The 21,487-nt window shown below is 42.2% G+C and overlaps 1 protein-coding gene across 2 annotated transcripts; it reads left to right on the top strand.

The window, feature by feature from the left end:
* The first annotated feature begins 2,566 nt into the window (after positions 1-2,566).
* On the top strand, positions 2,567-21,485 carry c2cd2l (c2cd2 like). Of its 2 annotated transcripts, none has more exons than XM_080867118.1 (15): positions 2,567-2,801; positions 3,058-3,496; positions 13,770-13,865; positions 13,962-14,081; positions 14,404-14,514; positions 15,113-15,220; positions 15,349-15,448; positions 15,537-15,669; positions 16,228-16,292; positions 16,542-16,663; positions 17,209-17,380; positions 17,491-17,589; positions 17,970-18,064; positions 18,501-18,714; positions 19,637-21,485. In XM_080867118.1, the coding sequence occupies exons 2-15, from the start codon at positions 3,143-3,145 to the stop codon at positions 19,879-19,881; spliced, it is 2,034 nt and encodes a 677-aa protein (XP_080723244.1). In that variant the 5' UTR covers positions 2,567-2,801; positions 3,058-3,142; the 3' UTR covers positions 19,882-21,485. The 2 variants fall into 2 exon arrangements, with proteins under 2 accessions (XP_080723244.1, XP_080723243.1); XM_080867117.1 differs by having other exon boundaries at positions 17,931-18,064.
* The last annotated feature ends 2 nt before the right edge of the window (positions 21,486-21,487 follow it).

Here is a 21,487-nt window from a genome sequence, read left to right as displayed (position 1 = left end):
ATCTCAGAGAAATGTTTCCAGCACCTTGTTAAACCTGCATCATGAAGACTTAAAGCAGTTCTGAAGGGTTAATTAGTGTTACAATTTGAAAAATGTTTTAAGTGATCTGATTACAGTAAAAAGGTGAGGTGTGAGAATGACTTTCCTGATATGAGAACTGCACCAAAGCCATTGAGATAAAGTAGCATTAAGGGAAGTGAGAGATCTGTAGCTCTGAATGACAAATGAGCTAAAAACTGTTCTGATGAACTGTGAGATTCAGATGAGATTCGACACAATACAAAATGTCTTTAGTAGTGAAGTATATATAGAAACAACACATAGTCATTACTAGTATCCACTTGGCTTGCTGCCTGTATATTGGAGCTTTACCCTGGTGGATGAGAGTGTTTGTTCACTGCACCTTCAGATCAGGGAACAGGTCCTGACTGTCATCTGCGCTTTTGTGCCAAATGACAGTTTAGAGTACCCAGCTTTCTTGGAGTACATGGGTGAGGCGCTTGAGAATGCTTCACCTGGGCACGCCATCCTCTTAGTGGGAGACAATGCTCATGTGGGCAATGACAGTGAGACCTGGCGGGGCATAATTGGATGTAACAGCCTGCCAGATCTGAAGCCCTGTTCTGTTACTGGACTTAACAAACACCATGTTTGAACGAGCTGTCCATAAGTGCACATGGCACCAGGACACCCTAAACCGCAGGTCAATGATGAATTTTGTAATTGTATCATCAGATCTGCAGTCATATGTTCTGGACACTCAGGTGAAGGGAGGTGTGAGTTGGTAACTGATCACCACCTGGTTATGAGTTGGATCAGGTGGCGGGGGAAGATGCTGGACAGACCTGGGGCGCCAAAACATATAGTGTGGGTGCGCTGCCAACACCTGGCAGAGGTCCCTGGAGAGCTTTGACAACGTTCCGAGGGAGACTGGGGACATTGAGTCTGAATGGATCATGTTCAGCACCTCCATTGGTGAAAGTTGTGCACTGAGCTCTGGCCGCAAGGTGGTTGGTGCTTGTTGTGGTGGTAACCCCTGAACCAGATGGTGGACACTGGAGGTGAAGGGAACCATCAGGCCTCTGAAGTCCCACAGGCTAACCAAGCCAGTTAGCCTGTGGGACTTCAGAGGCAGCTGATAAGTACCGACAGGCCAGGCAGAATGCGAATTGGGCAGTAGCTGAAGCAAAAACCCGGGTTTGGGGGGAGTTTAGAGAGGTCATGGAAAAAGACTTTCAGACTGCCTCGAAGAGATTCTAGCAAACTGTCAGGCGACTCTATTATTTGGTGGTGGAAGAAATACTTGAGGAGCTCCTTAATCCCACTGACACTTCTTCAGTGGAAGCAGAGTCCGGGTACGAGCGGGACGACTCGTCCATCAACGGGGCAAGGCAACTGAGGCAGTTAAACAACTTCCTGTGGCAAGGCCACTGGAGTGGACAAGGTTCACCAGAGGCCATAGGTAAGGGTAGGGACGTAGACTGACATATGGTGCATATGAGTCTTCGCCATGTGAGAACAGCATACAGTAAACACAAAGACATTTTGCCCTTCAATGACTTGGTAACTGATTATTTAGAAACACAGAACCTGATTTTGTATTTAGCTGATGAAACTCACAAAAAGCAAACATGCACTATGAAAAATGCCTGAGCATTTTTTGTGTTGACTGTGACATCTATTTTATTTATTGCCTATAGCACATTTAAAGAACAAAGGCTGTCTTTTAAAGCGACAGGCACATTTATATTCCTGGTCTCCAAAAACAAACACTATATAAGAATTTGAAAGGTGTGTTTTGTTGTATTAACTAATTGTGATTTAGTGCTAATTAGAATGGGTTCAGAAATTGCAAATTAATGCTGATTCACCCCATAAGTCATGACACACTACTCTCCCTAATCTGCCTTTATAGGTTAAAAGTATTAGTATTGGTATCAGCGAGACTGGCCCTGTGTTTACTTGGTAGCAGATCGATGCCAAGTAAATAAGTATGGCACAGTTCTACATTCAATTGACAACATATTTTTAGATAATGAATGACATCTATCCTTATAAATAATTACTTAGCGTATGATTCAGTATTAATGAGAACATGTGCTCATTTTGCGCAAACAGAAATTCTTGCTTAATGTTGAGAAAAGGATGAAACCAAAGATTCCCTTCCCACTGATTTGGATATCTGAGATAAAATGTATCTCCCCTTGTTTTTTTCTCTCTTCCCAGTGTGATATTTAATTTAATATCACATACTGTTGGTGTGCTTGCATCTGTGTAGCAGTCTTTTATTTTGCATGTTTACATTGTTATAGTAATCACTGTTCTCTCTGGCAATTGATTGCGTCTTTTGACAGTAATTGTCATATTTGTATTCGTGCTTGAAACATTAAACATTTATTTAAAAAAAAAAACAACCCTCCACACACAAACGCCGTTTTGTGTCCTCCTTTTATTTTGAAAGGTCCGACCAGCTTCCGTTTTTTTGATGAGTCCGTCCCCTGCAGCGCCACCTGTCTGCCGATGCTGTTGTTTGTTAAATCGTCGCCGTGGAGGGGTTGCGGAGGAAGGAGCTGAGACCAGCGGAGATTTTAAATGCGCCGGAGCCCGTATCGCACAGGCGGAGAGCTGGAGGCTTGTGTTGGGATCGACAGATGACAACAAACACACTGAAGCATCGCTAAGCGCTCGAAGATGGGCCAGACACAGTTGTTGTTGGAAGCGCTCCATATCGCCATGAACACGGCTTCATTTGTTTTCGATTACCTGCAGCCTGCAGCTCGGACCGCTTAAACTTCAGCTTGGTATGAAGCTACGTTATGTGACTTTTCTGTATATTATTATTAGATATCGTATACATGTTTTATATACATGCATGGCGCAAACGCAGTAGGTTTTTTTTTTTAATATACAGCCTAATCTTTAATTTAATTTAATACAAATTTTTATTTTGACCTAAAAAAAAAGAAAAAAAGAAAATTGGTTCTTGTCGTTATAACCACGGTGTAAATTCTCCATTACCGGTAATCAACGCGACCGTCTGTTTGCTGCCACTCGCAGGCTGAAAGCAGCTGATCTGCTCACCACTCACAGTCCTGTTATTTCCATCTGGAGCTGATGATATGAGAGGCTGCTGGAGGCGGTGATGGAGCTCCAGGAGTTGAGCTGGCTGTGCCTGGTGGGTCTCTTCCTCGCCTCTTTGGTCATCGTGCTGGGATGGTTGTTCCAGTACTCGCTGACTGTGTTGAGGTTGTGGAGAGCCAGGAAGGCAGCAAAGCGACACAGCCGAGACCCAGCCTGGAGGCAGCACCCAAATAAGAGCTTGGCCGGAGCTTTGTGGGGCTTCCTGCTGAAGCTCCGCTCCGGCCGGGATGGACGACCCACATCTGAGGCCGGGGTTAAAGGCTTGTTGACCTCTCTGTTCTCCTTCAAGTCCTTCAGGGAGCTGTTTCAGAGGACCTGGGTCAAGGCTCTGAACGAGCAAGCTTGCAGGCATGGGGTGAGTTGAAATCTTTAAGCTTTTAATACATCATATTTAACAAGAGAGCTGATTAAACATGATGCCAGTGTGTGTGCACAAGAGGTTACTCCATTAAGTGGAGGCATAAATAGTTAAGCAGGAGCTGATACAGTCGGTGTGCTCATGTGCAGCTGGAAGTGTGTGTGTAGGCAGAGGAGGTGGAGGTGTGGGAGTTGGAGTGTCTAATCGGTAAGAGGATGGGGGGCAGAGCCTTGCGTAACAGCTCTGATTTAATGCACAAAAGAGTGGAGACGCAAGAGCAGTCAGCACAGCCACAGTAACACCCACACCTCATAAAAATAGTCTTATACCCTCATGGGAAGAAGTAGATGTGTGTTTGATCAAATCGGGAAAGAGGCAGAATGAAAAGAATGGCTGTGTCACCCTCCCTTCAGCTCGTAACCTTGGCCATCAGTTAGAACGCAGCGTAACGCATCAATGTTTGATTCAGTGGGTTCAGCACTGGAGACAGCCTGCCACTTTGTGTCCAGTGTCCCTAAAGGTCTTTCTCCCTTTAAGTCGTTCTTTCATCTGTGTGAATCAAAGTCAGACGGAGGTGGCTCCTCTACACCCCCCACTTTTAAAACCGTGCGTGTTTATCGAGAGATGAGTTGGCGGGGAGTTTAAAGGGGTCAGACAAGATCAATCACATGCATTGCACATCTGCAACAAACAGCACTTGTTTTCTGATTCGTGAGGGTCACCTAACCTTTGTTGTTTGAGAGCTCATCTGCAGATGTCCAGAGTAAACATCTTCCATAGGAGAGCATTTATTCAGAAATAATACCATTAAAATTATTACAATGCAAGTATTTGGTTTTCTTTAAAAGATGACCTGTTTTCATAACCGAGTATTTCAGGCACCTTTTCTTGTGACCCCAGACTGACCCCATGAGTTGGGATCAGGGCCTCACCATCTGTTTCAGGTCATTAATGGCATTATGTGACAGATAAGAATCTAAACATCTAAATGAGAGCACAGAGCTTTGAAGACTGCTTGCCTTGCGTTTCTTTGAATTGGAGGTACAATCACAGCCACTTTATTAGGTACACCTGCTCAGCTATATCTTATTATCTTGTTAGCCAATTAAATGGCAGCATTTCGGCATGCAGATATGGTGAAGACAGCCTGTTGAAGTTCAACCTGAGCAATCTGAGTGGTTGCTGAAGGTAAAAATGCCTTTTTGATGCCTGAGGTCAGAGGAAAATGGTCAGACTGCTTCAAGCTGATAGAGGAATAGCAATAATGCAAATAGCAACTTGTAACAACCAAGGTGTGCAGAAGAGCATCTCTGGGCTACAGCAGCAGAAGACCACTCCTGTCAGCTAAGAACAGGAATCTGAGGCTACAGATTATATAGGCTCTGGTCTGATGAGTCTCAATTTCAGCTACAAAATTTGGATGGTAGGGTCGCAACATGAAAATCCATCCTCCACTGTATGAATGGGATATTGTCTTAGCACACTTTGAGCCCCTTAGTACCAACTGAACATAATTTTAATGCCACAGCCCATTTAAGTATTTTTGATGATGGTTGCTTCCAGGATAATGCACTATGTCACAAAGCTCAGAACATCTCAATCGGATCTCTTGAACACGACAATAAACTCACTGTACTCGAATGACCTCCACGGTCACCAGATCTCAACCCAACAGAGCGCTTTTGAGATGCGGTGGGAGACTCACATCTTGGATGAGCAGTGGATAAATCTGCATCAACTGCTATCATGTCAACATGGACCAAAATCTCTGAGGAATGTTTCCAGCCACTTGTGGAATCCATGCTACACAGAATTTGGGCAGCTCTAAAGGCAAAAGGTGTATCTAATAAAGTGGCAGAAAAGTGTATCTTCTCTGCACTTTGTACATGTTTTGTATGCAGGAGTAAGTCTGTTGAGCTTTCGATACCTGCTTTCATATAACCCCGTTTTGTGCTGATAGTCAGAGGTCCCTGTGCTGTAGTGGATCGTTTTTCTTCACTATATTGCTGTCAGCCGAGTTATCTCACTATGACCTCGGCTGGCTGATCTGCTTTGACCTTTGACACTCTCATTTACTAAGACACTCAAACACTGAAGTGAACCCTGGGTGAGCCTTTAGTGGCAGTTTCCAGGTGCCGAGCGTGCTGTATTTACCTTCATAAAATGTTTTATGATTTTACAATAATTCAAAGATAAAAAGCACCGTCACCTGGCTGTAATTGCTCATAGCTCATTTATAGTCACATGAACTGTGTGTGTGCGGTCTGTGACCCCTGTTCCAACTTATGAAATGCTTTCAGACCACAGTGAAGGGACTTTGAGTTAGACTAGAAAGGTGCAGAAAAAGGGTGAATAAAGTGTCTGAAGTTCACTGGGAGGTGATTTTATAACACTGGGCAAGCAAGTCAATGTTGGAGGACACAGAGACGAGCTGGCTGTGTGTGTTTGTCCATGGGGTGTTTAGTTTGTGAGCCGAGTGTGTGAACCAGAGCTTCCCGAGTTCATTCATCACAATAAAATATCTGCTAGTCATACTGTCTGCAAACACAGCAAGCTGTTGTTCTAAATGTGTCTGGGCCATATGCAAATCAATGTTAGTTTCTTAATGAACCTTTGAACATTACTCTTAAGTACCAAATCACCAGTGTGCCTTGTTTCAAAGATAAACCCACAGGATGTAATCTAAGAAGCAGTCTTTGTCTTGAAGCGTAAGGGGCACATGCTTCGGTCTCCATAGCGTCCGTTTTACCATCAACAACAGGTGCATTGGATGTGACACTATTCAATTGTTCATTATTAAGTAGTATCGTGTTCTATTAGCCAGTTAAGTGTGTCTTAGCTGTATTATGTTCACCTGCCACGTAAAAACCAGACTGGAAAAACCTGCTGTAAGGAGCCGCGGCGATACGGCAAGCATTAAGTGGCAAGAAACTTGTCGCCTCGCATTCTTTGCTTCTCGCATACAGCGAGGCTCTGCCACCTGCCAGGCAGGTTTCTGTGGCCGCTCTGAAAACAGACACGTGAACATATATTACGGTCCCAAAGACTCATATTCTCCTCGGACGTGCATGATTGTGTTTCTACATCGGGCAAAACATGAGCTTCCCCGGAGGAACACAGCACCGGGGAAGTGGTGCTTCAGTGTCATCGTGGGGATTAGTACGCAAATCCTTTATAGCATTAACCTAAGTACTTTTCCGGCACTTAAGATTGATGGTGACAGAGGTCTTTAAATAATTACTATGCTGAAATTTATCCAAATAAAGGCAAGCTGACTGAGCATGCAAGGTCAAGTTAGAGCAACAGAAAGGGTTCATCAAACCTCCTGCCAGTCTGCAAGTTGTATTTTTATGATTTATTCTTTCCCAATAATTATTTTAATATATATGTACTAACAGTCCCCGAAAATTCCTGTGGAGATAAGCCCCAGTTAGCACTGATGGTCCCATTTCATCTGTTAAAAATGACCAGATTAACAATATTTCTTTCATTTATCATAAAACTTCCTTCCTGTTGTATTTTATCACGAAGTGTATAAAAGAGGTGGACCATCATACATAAACTGGCATTTGGATGTCATCCTGTTGTTTCTTTGGAGCCTGATTATAGACTTTGAAGACTCGAAGTTAACAAACAACCTCACAAAGTTAAATGAGTGAGGAATAAGGTCACTGTCTTATAGCTTCTATACAGCTGAACGTCTTTTTGAGAGTCAAAGAATCAAAGCTTAAGTCATTTCCGCAGCTTTATTTTCAGACCTGGTGGTTACATTAATTTTTTTCATACAGTGTATGAATTTTATTTACATTACCTAGCCAGGACTAAACCCCTGTTTGCCACTCACACACACAGCTATGAGCTGGTGGCTCTCTTGTTTACCTCACTTGAAGTCAGGAAACAACAAGTTTGAGAATGTGCCTCAGCTTAATACAGGAAAAACTGGTTTTATACTCAAATTATGAAGTAAAATAGTTGAAATGACAGGCAGTGTGATCTAGCCTGCTATTGTGACCTTACCACATAAAGTTTTTAAGACTTTGCTGCTCTCGATTGCGAAAGTTGATATTTTAGATGCAGGTTTTTGGTTTGATGCCACATTGAAAAGAGATCACTGAAACAAAAAGTGTCTTAGGGTCTTTTTTTCCCCTGATATCTTCCTACGTGTCAGCGACGCGACTGTGCAGTTTTGAACATCCCTCATCCCGGACGGCTGACTCTGGCGTGCTTGTCGATATATTGTTGACTACAGCGGGGAGTGATGTAAGGCCAGGAATCCTTTTGCTGTTTCGCTCATTTTCAGTGTTGTCACAGTGCTCTGTCCTTGTAGCAAAACATTCCAGAGGGCAGACCCAACCCTGACCCTGATGTCCAGCATTTGAAACAGCATGATGAGACACACACACACAAAAAGATTCAGAGGGCTGAGTACTGACACCGGGGTTTGGGCTTGTTACATAAACTGCAACAAATGCCTCATCCCTTTGTAGTGAGATTGCAGGATATTGAGGCAGCTAATGAGGACTTATTTAAATGTAATATGACTTGAAAGTACATTTGTGCTGCAGAACGGCACAGCTCAGAATGCTTATACTACCCAAATAGACTGTTGTGTGAGGAGAGAAAGAAGCTAGGCATTTTTCTTTTGCAGATACTTAAAGCCATGAGGTTTGATTTTCTGTGTCCTACACAGTATCTGATACAGATTAGAGAAGACGATTGCAAACCCAGGGTAAACAGGTGGAGCACCAGCCGTGCTTCATTCTTCTTCACGGTTTCGAAGATACACAGTCTACCTCTTGTAACTAATACTTGTTACCACCAGCTCCACCCCACCCCCTTCTCACGCTTCGTCTGTCCTTGTAGTCCAGCGAGGGCCCCAAGGCTTCATTACAGCTCATTGCTGCGATGTTAACAGAAGTACGTCATCTCTGATGTCAGATTCTAGTGATTTTTACATTCTGCACAATAATCTCAAATACTTACTTCTGACACCGACTATAACTACGTCTGATCTGACATGAATTGCGTAGCATGGTTTAATTTAAACATCGGCAGCAGCATGTCTGTGTTTTTGGTCTCTTCCTGTAGCTTTGGAGTGTATTCCCATTATGCAGACTCAGTTCTCAGTTGTTTACCCAGCAAAAATGTCCTGTCTGTTGAAGTATTTACAGCGTGAGCCTCTGGATATAATCTTGCCTCAGAAGAAATGACTCGATATGGAGCTACTCAGATGTCTCTGGCTGGATTAGTTTGTAGAGGAGTCTTGAAGGACTGGACTGGTCGGCCGCCCCAGACGTGCAGATCATAAGGCATCAGCAGCCTGTGTGTGCAGCTGACACATGCTGTCAAGCCATCATTACTGAGTGGTAGGGGAGGACAAAACGAGCGTACATCTGCAGGGAAGGAAGCTCCCTGTATATTCACAATCTGCAATTATAAAGAGTCTGGTGAATAGCTTGAGGACACAGTTCACTTCTTCTCCCTCTGAGAGCTGCTGGTAGATGATTAATGCCCTGTGATTATTCTCAAGTAGGTTCCTTCTTAACAACAGGGGACATTAAACACTCAGCGCTGATTTGATACCATAGTGCAGGAAACCAACCTTTTCATCCTTTAGTCAGAGCTAATGATGAGCTCCATCTTCACCAGCCAGTTTTATTTGAACAGCCAAAATCTACTATTACGCCAACTTCTTTCTGAGGCTATGACTCAGCATTTAAATAGGCTCAGCTAATATCCAACATGTAAATTTAATAGTACCTGAACAAATTCTGAAGTGAAGATGGATTACTGGATACTTAAGGCACTACTGTCTTTCCAGATTCACTGTAACTTTTTACAATTCTTAGGTATACTTTAGAAAAAAAACCTTTAATGACTCGGTGCAGTCATGTAAAAAGCTAAGAACACTCCCTGATTCAGTAGTTTCTAAAAGAGTCTATAGCAGGAATAACTTGCAGCACTCGTTTTTTTTAATCATTATCACTCTCTCACATCACTCTTGAGGAATTTTGGCCAACTTTGTACAACTGCTTCAGTCCATCAAGGTTTCCAGGCATTTGTTTATGCGCAGCTTTCTTTAGATTGAATCGATTTGAGGTCTGGACTTCGACTTGGTAATTTTCTTTTTTCCCATATCATTACCCCTCCATCACCGTGCTCGGCAGTTGGTATGAGGAGTTTGTGCTGATATGCTGCATTAGGCGTTTTCCAAATGTGGCGGTGCATTTTGAGCAAACGTCTCATCCAAAGTTCACGAAATCTTGTGGTTTGTTCAAATGCGGCTTTGCAAAGCTAAGCTGCCATGTTCTTTTTAAATAGGAGAGACATTCTCCTGGTAACCCTTCCAAACAAGTTCCAAACACACTGGTTCAGTCTTTTTCTAGCTGTACTGTCATGAACTTTTAACATTTAACATGCTACCTGATGCCTGTAGAGTCTGAGGTGTAGTTCTTGGGTTTGTACGGTCTGAGCATTGCATGCTCTGACCTTGGGGTGAAAATGCTGGTATGTCCAGCAAAGTGTATTTGATTAGCAAAGTGCGTTTGATCAGCATTTGATTAGCAAACTGCATTTGATCAGCAGCACCTGGCTGCTGGTTCCTTTCTTAATTCCTTAATTCTTTTACAGGACTACTGTGAAACCTGTGAAAGCTTTCACATCGTGGGTGTTGTGGGGTTTTTTTTGCCAGTATTAACGGACACTTCACCAGGGCTGCCCTTTGTGACGGACTCTGTTTATAATTTTTATATGGCTCGAGGGTTGGGGACCGGTGCACTAATCCACGGAGCTGCCTGGGCTTAAATCACAATTGTGGTCCGCCATGAACTGTAAATTCAATAATGCATTTGTTCAGCGCTGCCTTTTTTTTTAGCCATATAGCACTTAGGAGAGTAACTATAGAAATACATGAATTGTACTATCATTCTTTTAGTATTAATAATAGTATTAATAGTAACCCAAGCTTTCACATGGTGGGTGTTGGACTATGGCTTTCCTAAAAGAGTAAAAAAAAGTAGTGACTGGGTGTTAAATCCTAGTGGCTAGCATGTTAATCTCACATGCTAGCCATTTGGTTTTAGGAGAAACTTCAAGAACTCCCTCTCTTTGTACTCCCACTTCCAGATTTATAGCTTGTGGGATAATGAAGCAATAAAGCTGTAGAAAAAAAATAGTAGACAATATAAAAAAATGATGGTCTTTTTAATGGCCAACAGGGAGCGACTCCTCTGGTTGCTAAGACTTCTAGGTGTGCCTGCTTGCTCTATTATGTCAGTAAAAACCTCAGCTTAGTGTCTCGTTTCAGGTATGTTAAATAGAACATGATGTCCATTTTGTAAATTCAGTTCAATTCTAACATTTAGAAAGAACAATTATCTAGGATCAGCTTCAGCTAATTAGCTAATGGGCTTACAGTTTCCTTTGTTTCTCAGTCAGATACAGCCATAACCTGTCACATCCAATTTCACATCACTAAGGTGGAAATAGAAGAAACTACTCAGATCGAGGCTTCATAGCAAGCAGTGGGTAAAGTCACAGTGGCTCCATCCATCTTTTATACTGTCTATACAAAAATGCTAATTTTAGCTGCATTATTGATAGAAGAAGTAGAGACAGTAGATATAGTTCCATTTGTAGAGCTAACGGTTGTCTGTCTCTCCGTGTCCATCATGGTCCATCATAGGGCTGGACGGAGAGCTGTCCAAGGTGTAGCCCTCTGGCTGTTTTTAGTATGGCAGCATGTACGCATTCAGTTTGTTGACATTGCCCTCACACAGACCCTGTCTGTTATTTTGCCATTTTGAGTAATTACATCAATAATAATTTTCATGTATGCTTTTTCCTGTGCATGAACATTGTAATTTTCCAATCGTGCACCTTGTTATAGCAGGAAGCTCAGATAACATAAAATATAGGGAAGGAAAATGAGGGTCATCAGAAGCCATGGGGGAGTGTATTTCTGGTTGACCCACATGCTTTTCAGAGGCGTTCAGCCAGTTAGACCCAAAGGGGGGGACGCTGACAAACCTGAAGTGACACTATGGATGTCCTCAGGAACTGTCTCTACCCAGAAATACCCCTCACATACACTCTGTTGAGCAGCGGTGGATCACAAGGACAAATCAGCGGCCATGCTACTAGCACTGCTCTCTCCATGACAAAATGAGGTCTGTAGCCTCTGCCAAGGAGGATACAAAACACCACAGTGCAGCAGATGGCTCCTTATAAAGCCAATGGGTGTAAACTCCCTGGAAGGAAGAGAAACCATAAACCTACTGCTAATTAGATATTCTATTAACTTGCTAAAATACAATAAACGATAATGGCTGAATATTTTCCCATAATAATTTTTCAGGTGCATCTTACAACAAACCCAAAAAAGGATAGTGCTGGAAAAAAGATAAGAGTAGAAAATGATTTTTAACTGAAATCATGAACAAAGCTGGAGCGAGCCGGCCTTCTTTTCCCTATGAATGATGAGTGATTGACACATGCTGGCAATATTTTGCTGCCATGTTTACTGGAGTCATTTGGAAAAGAAAAAAAATGAAATTTGTCAGTTTCCTTTCAACACGGATTAGCAAGTTTGATGCAGACAAACACAAATCTGTGCTGTAAGTGCAGTTTGACTCGCCAGAAATCTGACTCTGGATTCAAGGGTGTCTTTTTTGTTTTCTGGTGGCGATCAAAGTGTGATGTCCTCATTTCACTGCAGGCGGCTTTGTTGCCTGTCTTCTTATATTTACTCTATAATTACACCAGAAGCCATCTAATACAAGCAAAATGTTGTAAAAGCAGTCTACAAAAATGGACTTTGCTGTGCCTTCCTCGTAATAATTTCTGCTAGATGACTCCGTTTAGTTCCACGGCAAAGATGCTAATGTGCCCGCCTGCAGTGACACAGACAGGGTTTAAGCTGTATTTCTCAATCTGATATATCATATTTGCTCTGCACTTTAATCCAAATGAACAGTTGGGTGACTGAGCAGTTTTAGAGGCTCCAGCCAACTGAAGTAAACACAGCCGGTTGTACGCTGCGGTCATGTGACTGCAGTGTTAGTCCAGGGGAACCTACGTAAGCTTGCGGCATAGCACTTGGCTTCCTGCCCTTCTGGCTGCAATAAGTGACACACACACAGACACACACTCGCACGCACACCACAAACTTTGTTATATCATCCTCCCACCTCTGCCCCGCCTCCGCTGTTGTGTTTGATACAGATTGGACTTGGACCTAGTGGAACATATGCTGTGACAATAGGGGATTTTGTTTTCTCGCGCTTCTCAGTTAAAGCTGTCCAGTAAAACAGATCTTCTGGCCAACACACGCACACATAGTGATAGTAGGTCACCGCCGTGCCCGTGTGATTCTGCTGAATCTTTTCTTAAAACCGAGTTACTTCTTCCTCTTGTTAGGGCTGTCCTCCACACAGGAAAACGTGCCCGGCTGTAAGCTCGAGTAAGCACCGACTTGATAAATAGATGCTGCTACGAGGTCTGAGACATGGGGTTTTCTCAGCAGCCAGGAGCATTAAATCTCCCAACTTCTGAAGGATTACAAAAAAGGATTATATAAATGTATTATTAACACAATTACCACTACATGTGTTGGTTTTTTTTGTCAGTATTTTCGGACATTTTTCATCTGAGCCCACTAATCCATGCAGCTGCCTGGGCTTAAATCACAATTGTGGTCGGCCATGAACTGTAAATTCAATAATGCATTTGCATGCATTTGTTCAGCACTGCCTTTTTATAGCCGTATAGCACTTACAAGAGTGACTATAGATACATGTGAATTCTACTATCAGTCTTTTCACTTGCACTTTGGAACTTAAACACAAGAAAACGATCGCATAGTAATCGTCATGGTTACTACAGCTATAAGGAACATTTGGGCTTCTGCAAAGACAGTGCGGTTGCTTTAACAGGGAAGTGTACAAACAGGAACAAACAGTAGTTCTTACTTTTTAAAGACTGCATTGGATGAGCAACATGTGAACGACACAGTCACTGTCTTATGTGAGTGTATCTAGGAAGAGCTATGCGAGCAGATACTGTTTAAATGCATTAAATACCAGGATTAATTAGCAGTTTACTTTATGATATGATCAAAGGTCCATAAAGCAAGTTCCACATACCCAGCTGCTAGTCAGCTGTATTAAAGGCTGTATCCCTGCACTGTTACATCTTTTGTCATCTCAAAGTCTCTTTTCTCTTTCTCGTGTGTAATGTTTGGGACATTTTTCTCTTCCTCTGTCTCTGCCAGAGCTCCATTCAGATCACTTTTGACAGCAGCCTCCAGATAAGTGCTGCCTCTGCAATAGAAAGCGTGAGCTGCACTGACCAGTCAGCAAACCGAATGGTTAGTAATCTTTGCTTATACCTGTGACATCAGGAGCAGTGCATTTTGAGTGTATGTATGCATGAGTATTTGTCCTCCTCTCTTTTTCTTTTGCAGATTTTGCACTGTAATTGTTCAGTAGACAGGGTCAGGTTACCCGTGACGGTCACCCAGCAGTCGCCAGTTGCCATTTCTATGGACACCTATCAGATCACTATAGCACCTGTGGTGGCAAAGGTACCTGAAGCACTGCACCTGGATTTTAGCAATTTGTACACGGGAGACCAGACCTCTAAAAAAACAAATGTCAGAGCGTGATTTGCATTGTTATTCAAATGTGAAAATTTACACAGACAGTCGCATGTCATCTGTGCCCTCATTGCAGTGGTCATTAAATGTGAAATGTTTTTCTGTTACCTGATGCATTTTAATGTAAGACAATTATTTATTAATGACAATTTGCTGCACAGAGAATATCTATTGTTATAACTGCCTGTTACTATTTTCTTACCGTCCCTGCCCCCCCCCCCCCCCCCCCCGCTCCGTCTACCTCCATCAGGTTGTGGCGTGCTTGGAGGAGGTGGAGGATGAGGGGTTGCTGATATCCTGGAGTCTTTCCAAGCAGCCGTCGTTTTCTCTGACCGTGTCTCCATGCAAGCTGCAGAGACGGGTGGGAACGCTTACCGCTAATGGCACTAATTTGATGTCACTGCTCTCAGTGACCGTCACATTTTTCAAATTAAAAGCATGCGTGTGTTATTAAAAAAGGAAACGCACATTAAAAAATTTCCCGTATCTAATTTGTCTTCTTTGTAAATCAGCATGCACTGATTTGCATGCAAGTGACTTTCCATCCCATTAAACCCAAGATTAGTCACGAAGGAAGTGCCGTCCTTTAATATTGTTATATAAATGGGCATGCCATTAAATGCCATTTGTCTGAGGAAGTAACAACGTTAATAAAATAAAAAGGAAACAAATACTTAGCACAAGACATTGTGTTGACTAATGACATCCACCATACGGGAATATAAAAAGCCTGCTTTATACGGCGTAGCAAGCCCAGCGTGGGTGAAGTATCAAGGCTGGTTCAGCCCCCCAGAGGTGAAAATGCTCTCAGATTAAAGCTGCAGTAATTTTTTTTCCTTTGGGATCCTGTAAGAATTGAGATGAAATAAATAAACCCTCAATTTGTGGCTGTAGTTAGTTCGGTTCAGCGGGTGTTGGTTAACCATCACTGAGTAATAAGTGTGCTTTTTTCTTCACAGTGCACTGAAGGTGAAGCAGACATAGACACAATTAAGGGTCTGATAGAAGATACTCTGTTCAGCACTCAGCCAGCCATGGTCCTCAATCTCAGGACGTCCAGTCCTTTGGTGAGAAATTTACTGCCTTTAATGAGACAAATTAACTAAAAGATGTATAGATTATATAATAAAATAGATGATGTACTTAAAGCTGTTTCACTGTTGAGCTCTCCACCCCCCTTTCTGCACACTCCCAGGCCCCCATGGACAGTCTCTCAGTGGGATTGAACTCTGTATCCCAGAGTGTCTTGGTGAGACGACTACTCCTCCGGCAGCTCAGGGCGACCTTAAGTAAAGGTCAGATATTTTCCCCCAGCGTCAGATCATTTCCGCACAGCTTCCTGCTGATTACCGAAGTCTCACTGCGTCATTGTGTGTTTTGCAGGTCAATGGTCTAAATCAGGGGAGCTGTGCTGTGTCCTGAGCCTGGACCAACCGTCTACAGAGAGAACAACCCGCTTCCTGCCTGTGCCCAGCAGTGCCAATGCTGCACTGGAATGGAGTGAAGATATTACTCTGTAAGCTGCCGTGTTAGAAAGCAGATTCAGGGTGTAATGATTGTGATGCATTTGCAGGTCACCTATTGGCCTCATTTGCAGCCCTCATTTTATTCCTGCACTTTGCTAGAGCAGCTTTGCATGATTCACAGTTTAAAATAATCCTCCTCTCTTCTGATTGGCTGCCCCTTACAACCAGAAGGTCTGAACAGCAAGTGGTGGAGCTGCTGTGCTCACAGCCAGAGCTCTTTCTCACAAATCCAAGAGTAGAAAGAAATGTCTGAAACTGGGTGTTAAGCCTGGTCTGAAGACTAGAACACAATACTTTCTTCTAAACTCCCTAAAGTTGCAACAGTTTTGGGGATCTTTTATTTTAATGCTCCAATTCAGATTTAGCAACATCAGAATTTCTTGAGCCCATAATGTCACAGTCACAATCAAGTAGTTAAAATATTTGTATTAATATTAATGTTCCAGAGAAGTAATGGCTGTAGAAAGAAACGTATTTAATTGAAATAATAATACTTGGATAATGGAGTTTCACTGTAATGCTAACTCATTTGTTTCCTGTGTTTGAAGGGAGCTGGGCCCAGAAACCAAAGAGCTGAGAGTGAGACTTCTGGAGCGGAGTGGCAAACGGGAACGTAAGGCATAGTTCAATAGCAATTTACTACTGGCTGCTGCTCAGAAAGCTGATCAGCAGGAACATATTACAGCTTAAGCAGAGTCATCAGTGCTGAAAATGCAGTATTGGCAGACTCACTGTCTTTGTTAGCATTTTGTGATGTCTGGAGAGGCTCGTTTTTTTTGGCCTCAGAACTACAGTAAAAGGAAAGACCTTTTTGCTTTTTGTACAATTTGTTTATATTCTTTTTGTGTTTAAATATGATTAGAATTCCTGCCAGGTCACGCCTCCATTGCTTTGGACATCCAGGGTAAAGTTCCCACTGGGCAGCACGTATTGTCCATGAGGTCTGGCCAAGACTCAACGCCAAACGCTGTCATCACCGCTGAGGTGAGTGACCAGACGAGTTAGGGAGTTAGACGAGTAAGAGTGTAGGGAGTGTTTGAAATTCTTACTTGTGCTTTGACGCAGAACGAAGGTTGCGTTACGGTTTATTATCTAGATCTGGACTTTATCAAAGATTCCCAACAAAAGAGGCAGTGTTGTGTAACAGCTGATACAAAATCCATTGTCATTCTTATAATCGCTGTGTCAGATCTCTTGTAGACTTTCCAGCAGCCAACTTGTTGCTCTTTTTTTGGCTTTCTTCTAGTCCACATTGTCTTTAAAGAGAGAAAAAATGAGAATAAACGTGCTTTGTCTCTGTGGGGTAACATTTCATTTGGCAAATTCTGTCATTTCTTAATAACTTAATTTCCAATTTATATATAGAGCCAAAGCACAACAACAGTTGGATTAAGGTGCTTTATATAAGACCAACAATCAGGCAGTCGTTTTTGAGCAAGCACTATGTGACAGTGGGAAGGAAGAACTCCCTTTTAACAGGAAGAAACCTCCAGCTTGTACACTTTTTGTTTTTGTTTTTCCTCTTCCAGCTGTTGTACCAAGAAACACAGGAGCCTAGCAGTGCCCACAAAGCTCTGCTACTTCGCTCCTCTCTCACCCCCACCAAGAAAGTTGACGTGGACCGAACCATCATGCCAGACGGAACCATCGTCACCACCGTCACGACGGTCCAGTCCCGACTTAAACTCGATCGCAGTCCAGGTGCGTTTGACAAAGCAAAGCATGTCACCAAACCAGGCAGGGCAGGTGCCTGATGAGTTTTTTTTAGTAGTGTCAATAATAAGAAATGAAATAGCAGCGTTCCCTTTCAGGTGACTCCCCGTTGCGTTCTCCGTCTAAAGTGGAGGTGAATGAGAAGAAACCCACCGTGCTGCCTGATAGCAGAAGCAGCAGCAGCCCCAACGCGAGCAGTGAGTTCTGCCCTGAAAACCAGATTTGTTTTACATAACAGATGCAAAGTAGGATAAGCAACACGCAGCAGAGTAACACGAGTCGAGAGGAATGCACTCTGAGTACGCATCGTGCAGGTAATCCTTTTCAAAAGCATCACATAACTCGCACACGGGCTGGAGTTACGTGCTGTTTTTGGTGCAGCAGGAAGCTAATTGCTGACACAAAACAGATAAAAGATAAGCACAAACTTATATGTAGTGCAACAGCAGTTAATTCAGCAATATATTTTAATAAAAATAGCACATGGTGGTCTGCTAGTATAGTGCTGATTTACATATTTGTGTTTTTTGTTGCTCAGAGAGCAGCCGCCTCTCTAATGGCCTGGATCCTGTTGCAGAAACCGCCATACGGCAGCTGACAGAGTCTGGGTCCAGAGCAGCACGGAAGACACCGACGAAAAGGAGCACGCTAATCATCTCGGGTGTGTCAAAGGTCAGAGAGTGAAAACGCCATCTTTCTAGACACGTGCTTTGAGTTTGATTTGAAAACTTCAGCGATTTTGTGGTTATCAGTTACCTGTATAATGATTGAAAGGAAATAGTCCAACCTTCAGTCTTTATATTAAATTAGCTGTAAGCCTTAATAACTGCTGCGACTGCTACTGGGAATCTACTGTAAAATACAACGAGGAGCCGGGCAGAATAAGTGTGATCTAAATTTAGTCCACAGCCCCCCCACTGGACCACTTTACAGAAGAATGAGAATCTTCTGACCTGATTTTTGCCCGAGAATCTTTGAAAACGTGTCAGGAGCGCTCGACAACCTCACTAAAAGAAAGTGTGCTGATAATCGTGTATATTTGAATTTAATCGTCATATACATGTAATGGCGTGTAATTTCAGTAGTGACATCTATTTCTCTGCTTCAGGTTCCACTCTCTGAAGATAACAGTGCATTATCAAGTGGCTACGCTGCAGCCATGGACGCAGCCATGCACGGCAACCATTACGGGTCAGGGCGTCACCATGATCCAGATGAAACCACACCCTCTGACGTATCAGAGCGTCCTTCTGTGGATGATGTGGAATCAGATACTGGCTCCACTGGTGCCTTGGAAACCCGGAGTCTCAAGGATCATAAAGGTAACGCAGGCAGTCTGTGCTGTAAAGAATCCAGGTCCAGTTCTCAGTAACGTCTCGCAGAAAAGCGTAACTGTAAAAACATTATTCAGCTATTGAAATATTCTGTAAATTATTCAAATATGTTTCTTGTTTTGTCATTAAAGCAGAATTTCATGAGCAGGTTTACATTTTTTTCAGTCTCAAAGACGTTTTGCTTTTAGATTTAATTTTCATGTCTCACTTTTTTTTTTTTTTTAATATATTAATAACGGCACAGTGTATCTTATATGCAAACAAATATTTCATAGCCTTAGGTAACATCAGGACTTCAGGTTCAATTCACAGATTTACCACAGTCAGTTCCTCTACTGCTGCTGCCCTCTAGAGGCCATACTTCAGCATCTACAAAGCCAAACTAACGTGTGTTTGTTTGTAATTTAATTTATTTTTTTCATGCAATATAATTAAATTTGAATGGTGAGGCAGAGGAGTGGGAGAAGCAGTAATAAGTAAACTAAGCCACCCCTCATTTCTTTATATTTTGCTTCCAAGGAGCCAGACTTTATTTTCAAAGTGCTTTTTAACAATAGTTATGTGACCTTTCTGATGGTCTTTCAAAGTTTTCTTTGGACGTTTTCTGCTTCTTCACTCATTTTCAGTCCAGTTCTTGACTGTTTTCAGAGGAATGTTTTTTTCTTTTAGCTTGGTAAGCTACGTTACACTGACCTATGAATTGCTCAAGCAAAAACAAGGCTCCAAACTCTTGTCAGTGCTGTGTCTACACATGACAGAGAACTTAGAGAGCCAGTTTTAGATGATGTCTTCAGGCACTTTGTTATCAGCAGCCTGTCGCAAAAATGCATGGATTTTTTGTCATGTATGTTGTGAAATAATTGAAATCATTTGTGAAACTAGAAGTAACTCCACGATGTGTTTCCTGCAGTGGGCTTTTTGCAGAGCGGGACGAAGCTGCTTTTCCGCAGAAGACATCGAGAGAAAGAGTCCTGCCTTAGCCAGTCCCACGAAGACATCTCCAACTTGGGCAATAACTTCACCGCCGCACCAAACATCAGCCGTAAAAAGTCTGGCAGCTTCTCCCGGCGCCTCATCAAACGTTTCTCCTTCCGCTCTTCTGGCAAATCAAAAGGCAAGGCCGCCAATGGAGGAGCTAGTGCACTGGATAACTAATTCTCGAGGCCAGCAGACATGGACACGAGTCATCCTGAGAGCGTTCTCTGTTATCACTACACGTCAGCACGGTCTTTGACAGGCTGAGCGCCCCAGGTGGGTTGTCAACTGCACAGCTTTAAAGGAGGATACCTCTGGGAGGGCTCCCCTCTGGATAGAAATTATTGCACTTTCAGGACAGAAGTCTCATTTAATCACATCGCTGACTCTGAATTGTTGTTAAATTTGAGGAGGAATCTGCTGCTCGGTGGAGGAGATGGGAATAGCTACAAAGAAATTTTCCACGCTTCTGGGATTGTTGGACTGGCACTGGTGGTGAAAACGCTCCAAAACATTTTAATGATGTAAAATGCCACTATGCTCTTGGTTGCACTTTTGACTTTTTATTTTTTTTAACAGCACATGTAAAAATGTGCTTGTTGTTAAAGTGTAATTTATTAATATGTTGGACTCATTAAACAAGTGCTATTTATTTGAACCCCCTACAACTAATCATCATAGCTACATTACACTATAATATAGAGACATTAAGGTGTGTTTTCCATACAAATGTAATTTTCAACACATAGTTTAAGTAAGTTTAAAAAAAATGTCTTGATCTAGCTATAATGTCCATCCATGATTGCTTCGACATTGGTTTTAGAATAATGTTAAATGTTGTATCTTATATAAAAACCTGAAAAGATCATATTGTACTTTTACTTTGACAAAGGTGCTTTCTCTGAAGTATCATATCTTCACTTTGCTTTTGAAAATCTAACCAGCCACCTTATTTATCAAGCCAGAAGCTGATTTTTAGACTTTTGAAAGTCTCGCAGTCTTCTGTCGGGGGAAAACAGCAACGCGATCAGGCGTGCTCGCCTCTTCTCGTGCTTCTACAGAATTCATTGTTGTAACAGCTATCATTACTGTGCAGGACATGTTGTGTTAAATGCCTCAAAAGGGTTGCGGGTGAAATCGTTTGCAGAGAATGCTGCCATGTGATTAGTTCCTAATAATGAACTAATATAGCAAAGCATTTCCTGTATGAACATTTGGGATTGTTATGATAATGTAATATTTTTTAGATATATGTACGTCACGCTAAAATATTTCTGCAGTTTATATTTAAAAAAGGAGATTGGTGTGTCTCAGTGTTCACTAATGCTGCGCTCAGGCAAAGCAAGAGGACTCGGTGTGGGTTAGAGTTGAAATACGGTACTCAGGGTTTTAATGAAATCTACTAGCAGCCACAGGTTTTAAGAAAGCATTTGCATACTTTGAAGGCAAATAGATCCAGTATGTGAAGTTGTACATAGGTTTTAGGGCCAATTGAGTCTTGTCTGAAAACATGAAAATAATCTTTTAACTGACTGCATTAACTATGAGACTTCAGAAAAACCAAACTTAATAAATGGTTGTTTTTTGAAATTATAATTTTTTTAATAAAAGGATTTTGAAATGCTGAAGAAGAGAACAAAGCCTCTTCAACGTCTAAAGGCACATAAAGCAAACGTTATGAATAAAGATTTGTGGCTGTATTGTGAAACAAAAAGTGGCTGCAAAATTGATGACTTCTGTTATATTTTAAATATTTAATTTATTGCAAATAAATTATTTTTTAAGC

The sequence above is a fragment of the Rhamphochromis sp. 'chilingali' genome (assembly GCF_963969265.1).
Source record: "Rhamphochromis sp. 'chilingali' genome assembly, chromosome: 19".
Lineage (NCBI taxonomy): Eukaryota > Metazoa > Chordata > Actinopteri > Cichliformes > Cichlidae > Rhamphochromis > Rhamphochromis sp. 'chilingali'.
This window is presented reverse-complemented; position numbering and strand designations above follow the sequence as displayed.

What these genes read in the sequence shown, in the direction of transcription:
- c2cd2l (XM_080867117.1), top strand. Translation starts at nt 3,143, where the DNA reads ATGGAGCTCCAGGAGTTGAGCTGGCTGTGCCTGGTGGGTCTCTTCCTC. An exon ending in ACCAGTCAGCAAACCGAATG is followed by an intron (nt 13,866 to 13,961) that starts GTTAGTAATCTT and finishes TTTCTTTTGCAG; the next exon opens with ATTTTGCACTGTAATTGTTC. An exon ending in ACGCTGTCATCACCGCTGAG is followed by an intron (nt 16,664 to 17,208) that starts GTGAGTGACCAG and finishes TTCCTCTTCCAG; the next exon opens with CTGTTGTACCAAGAAACACA.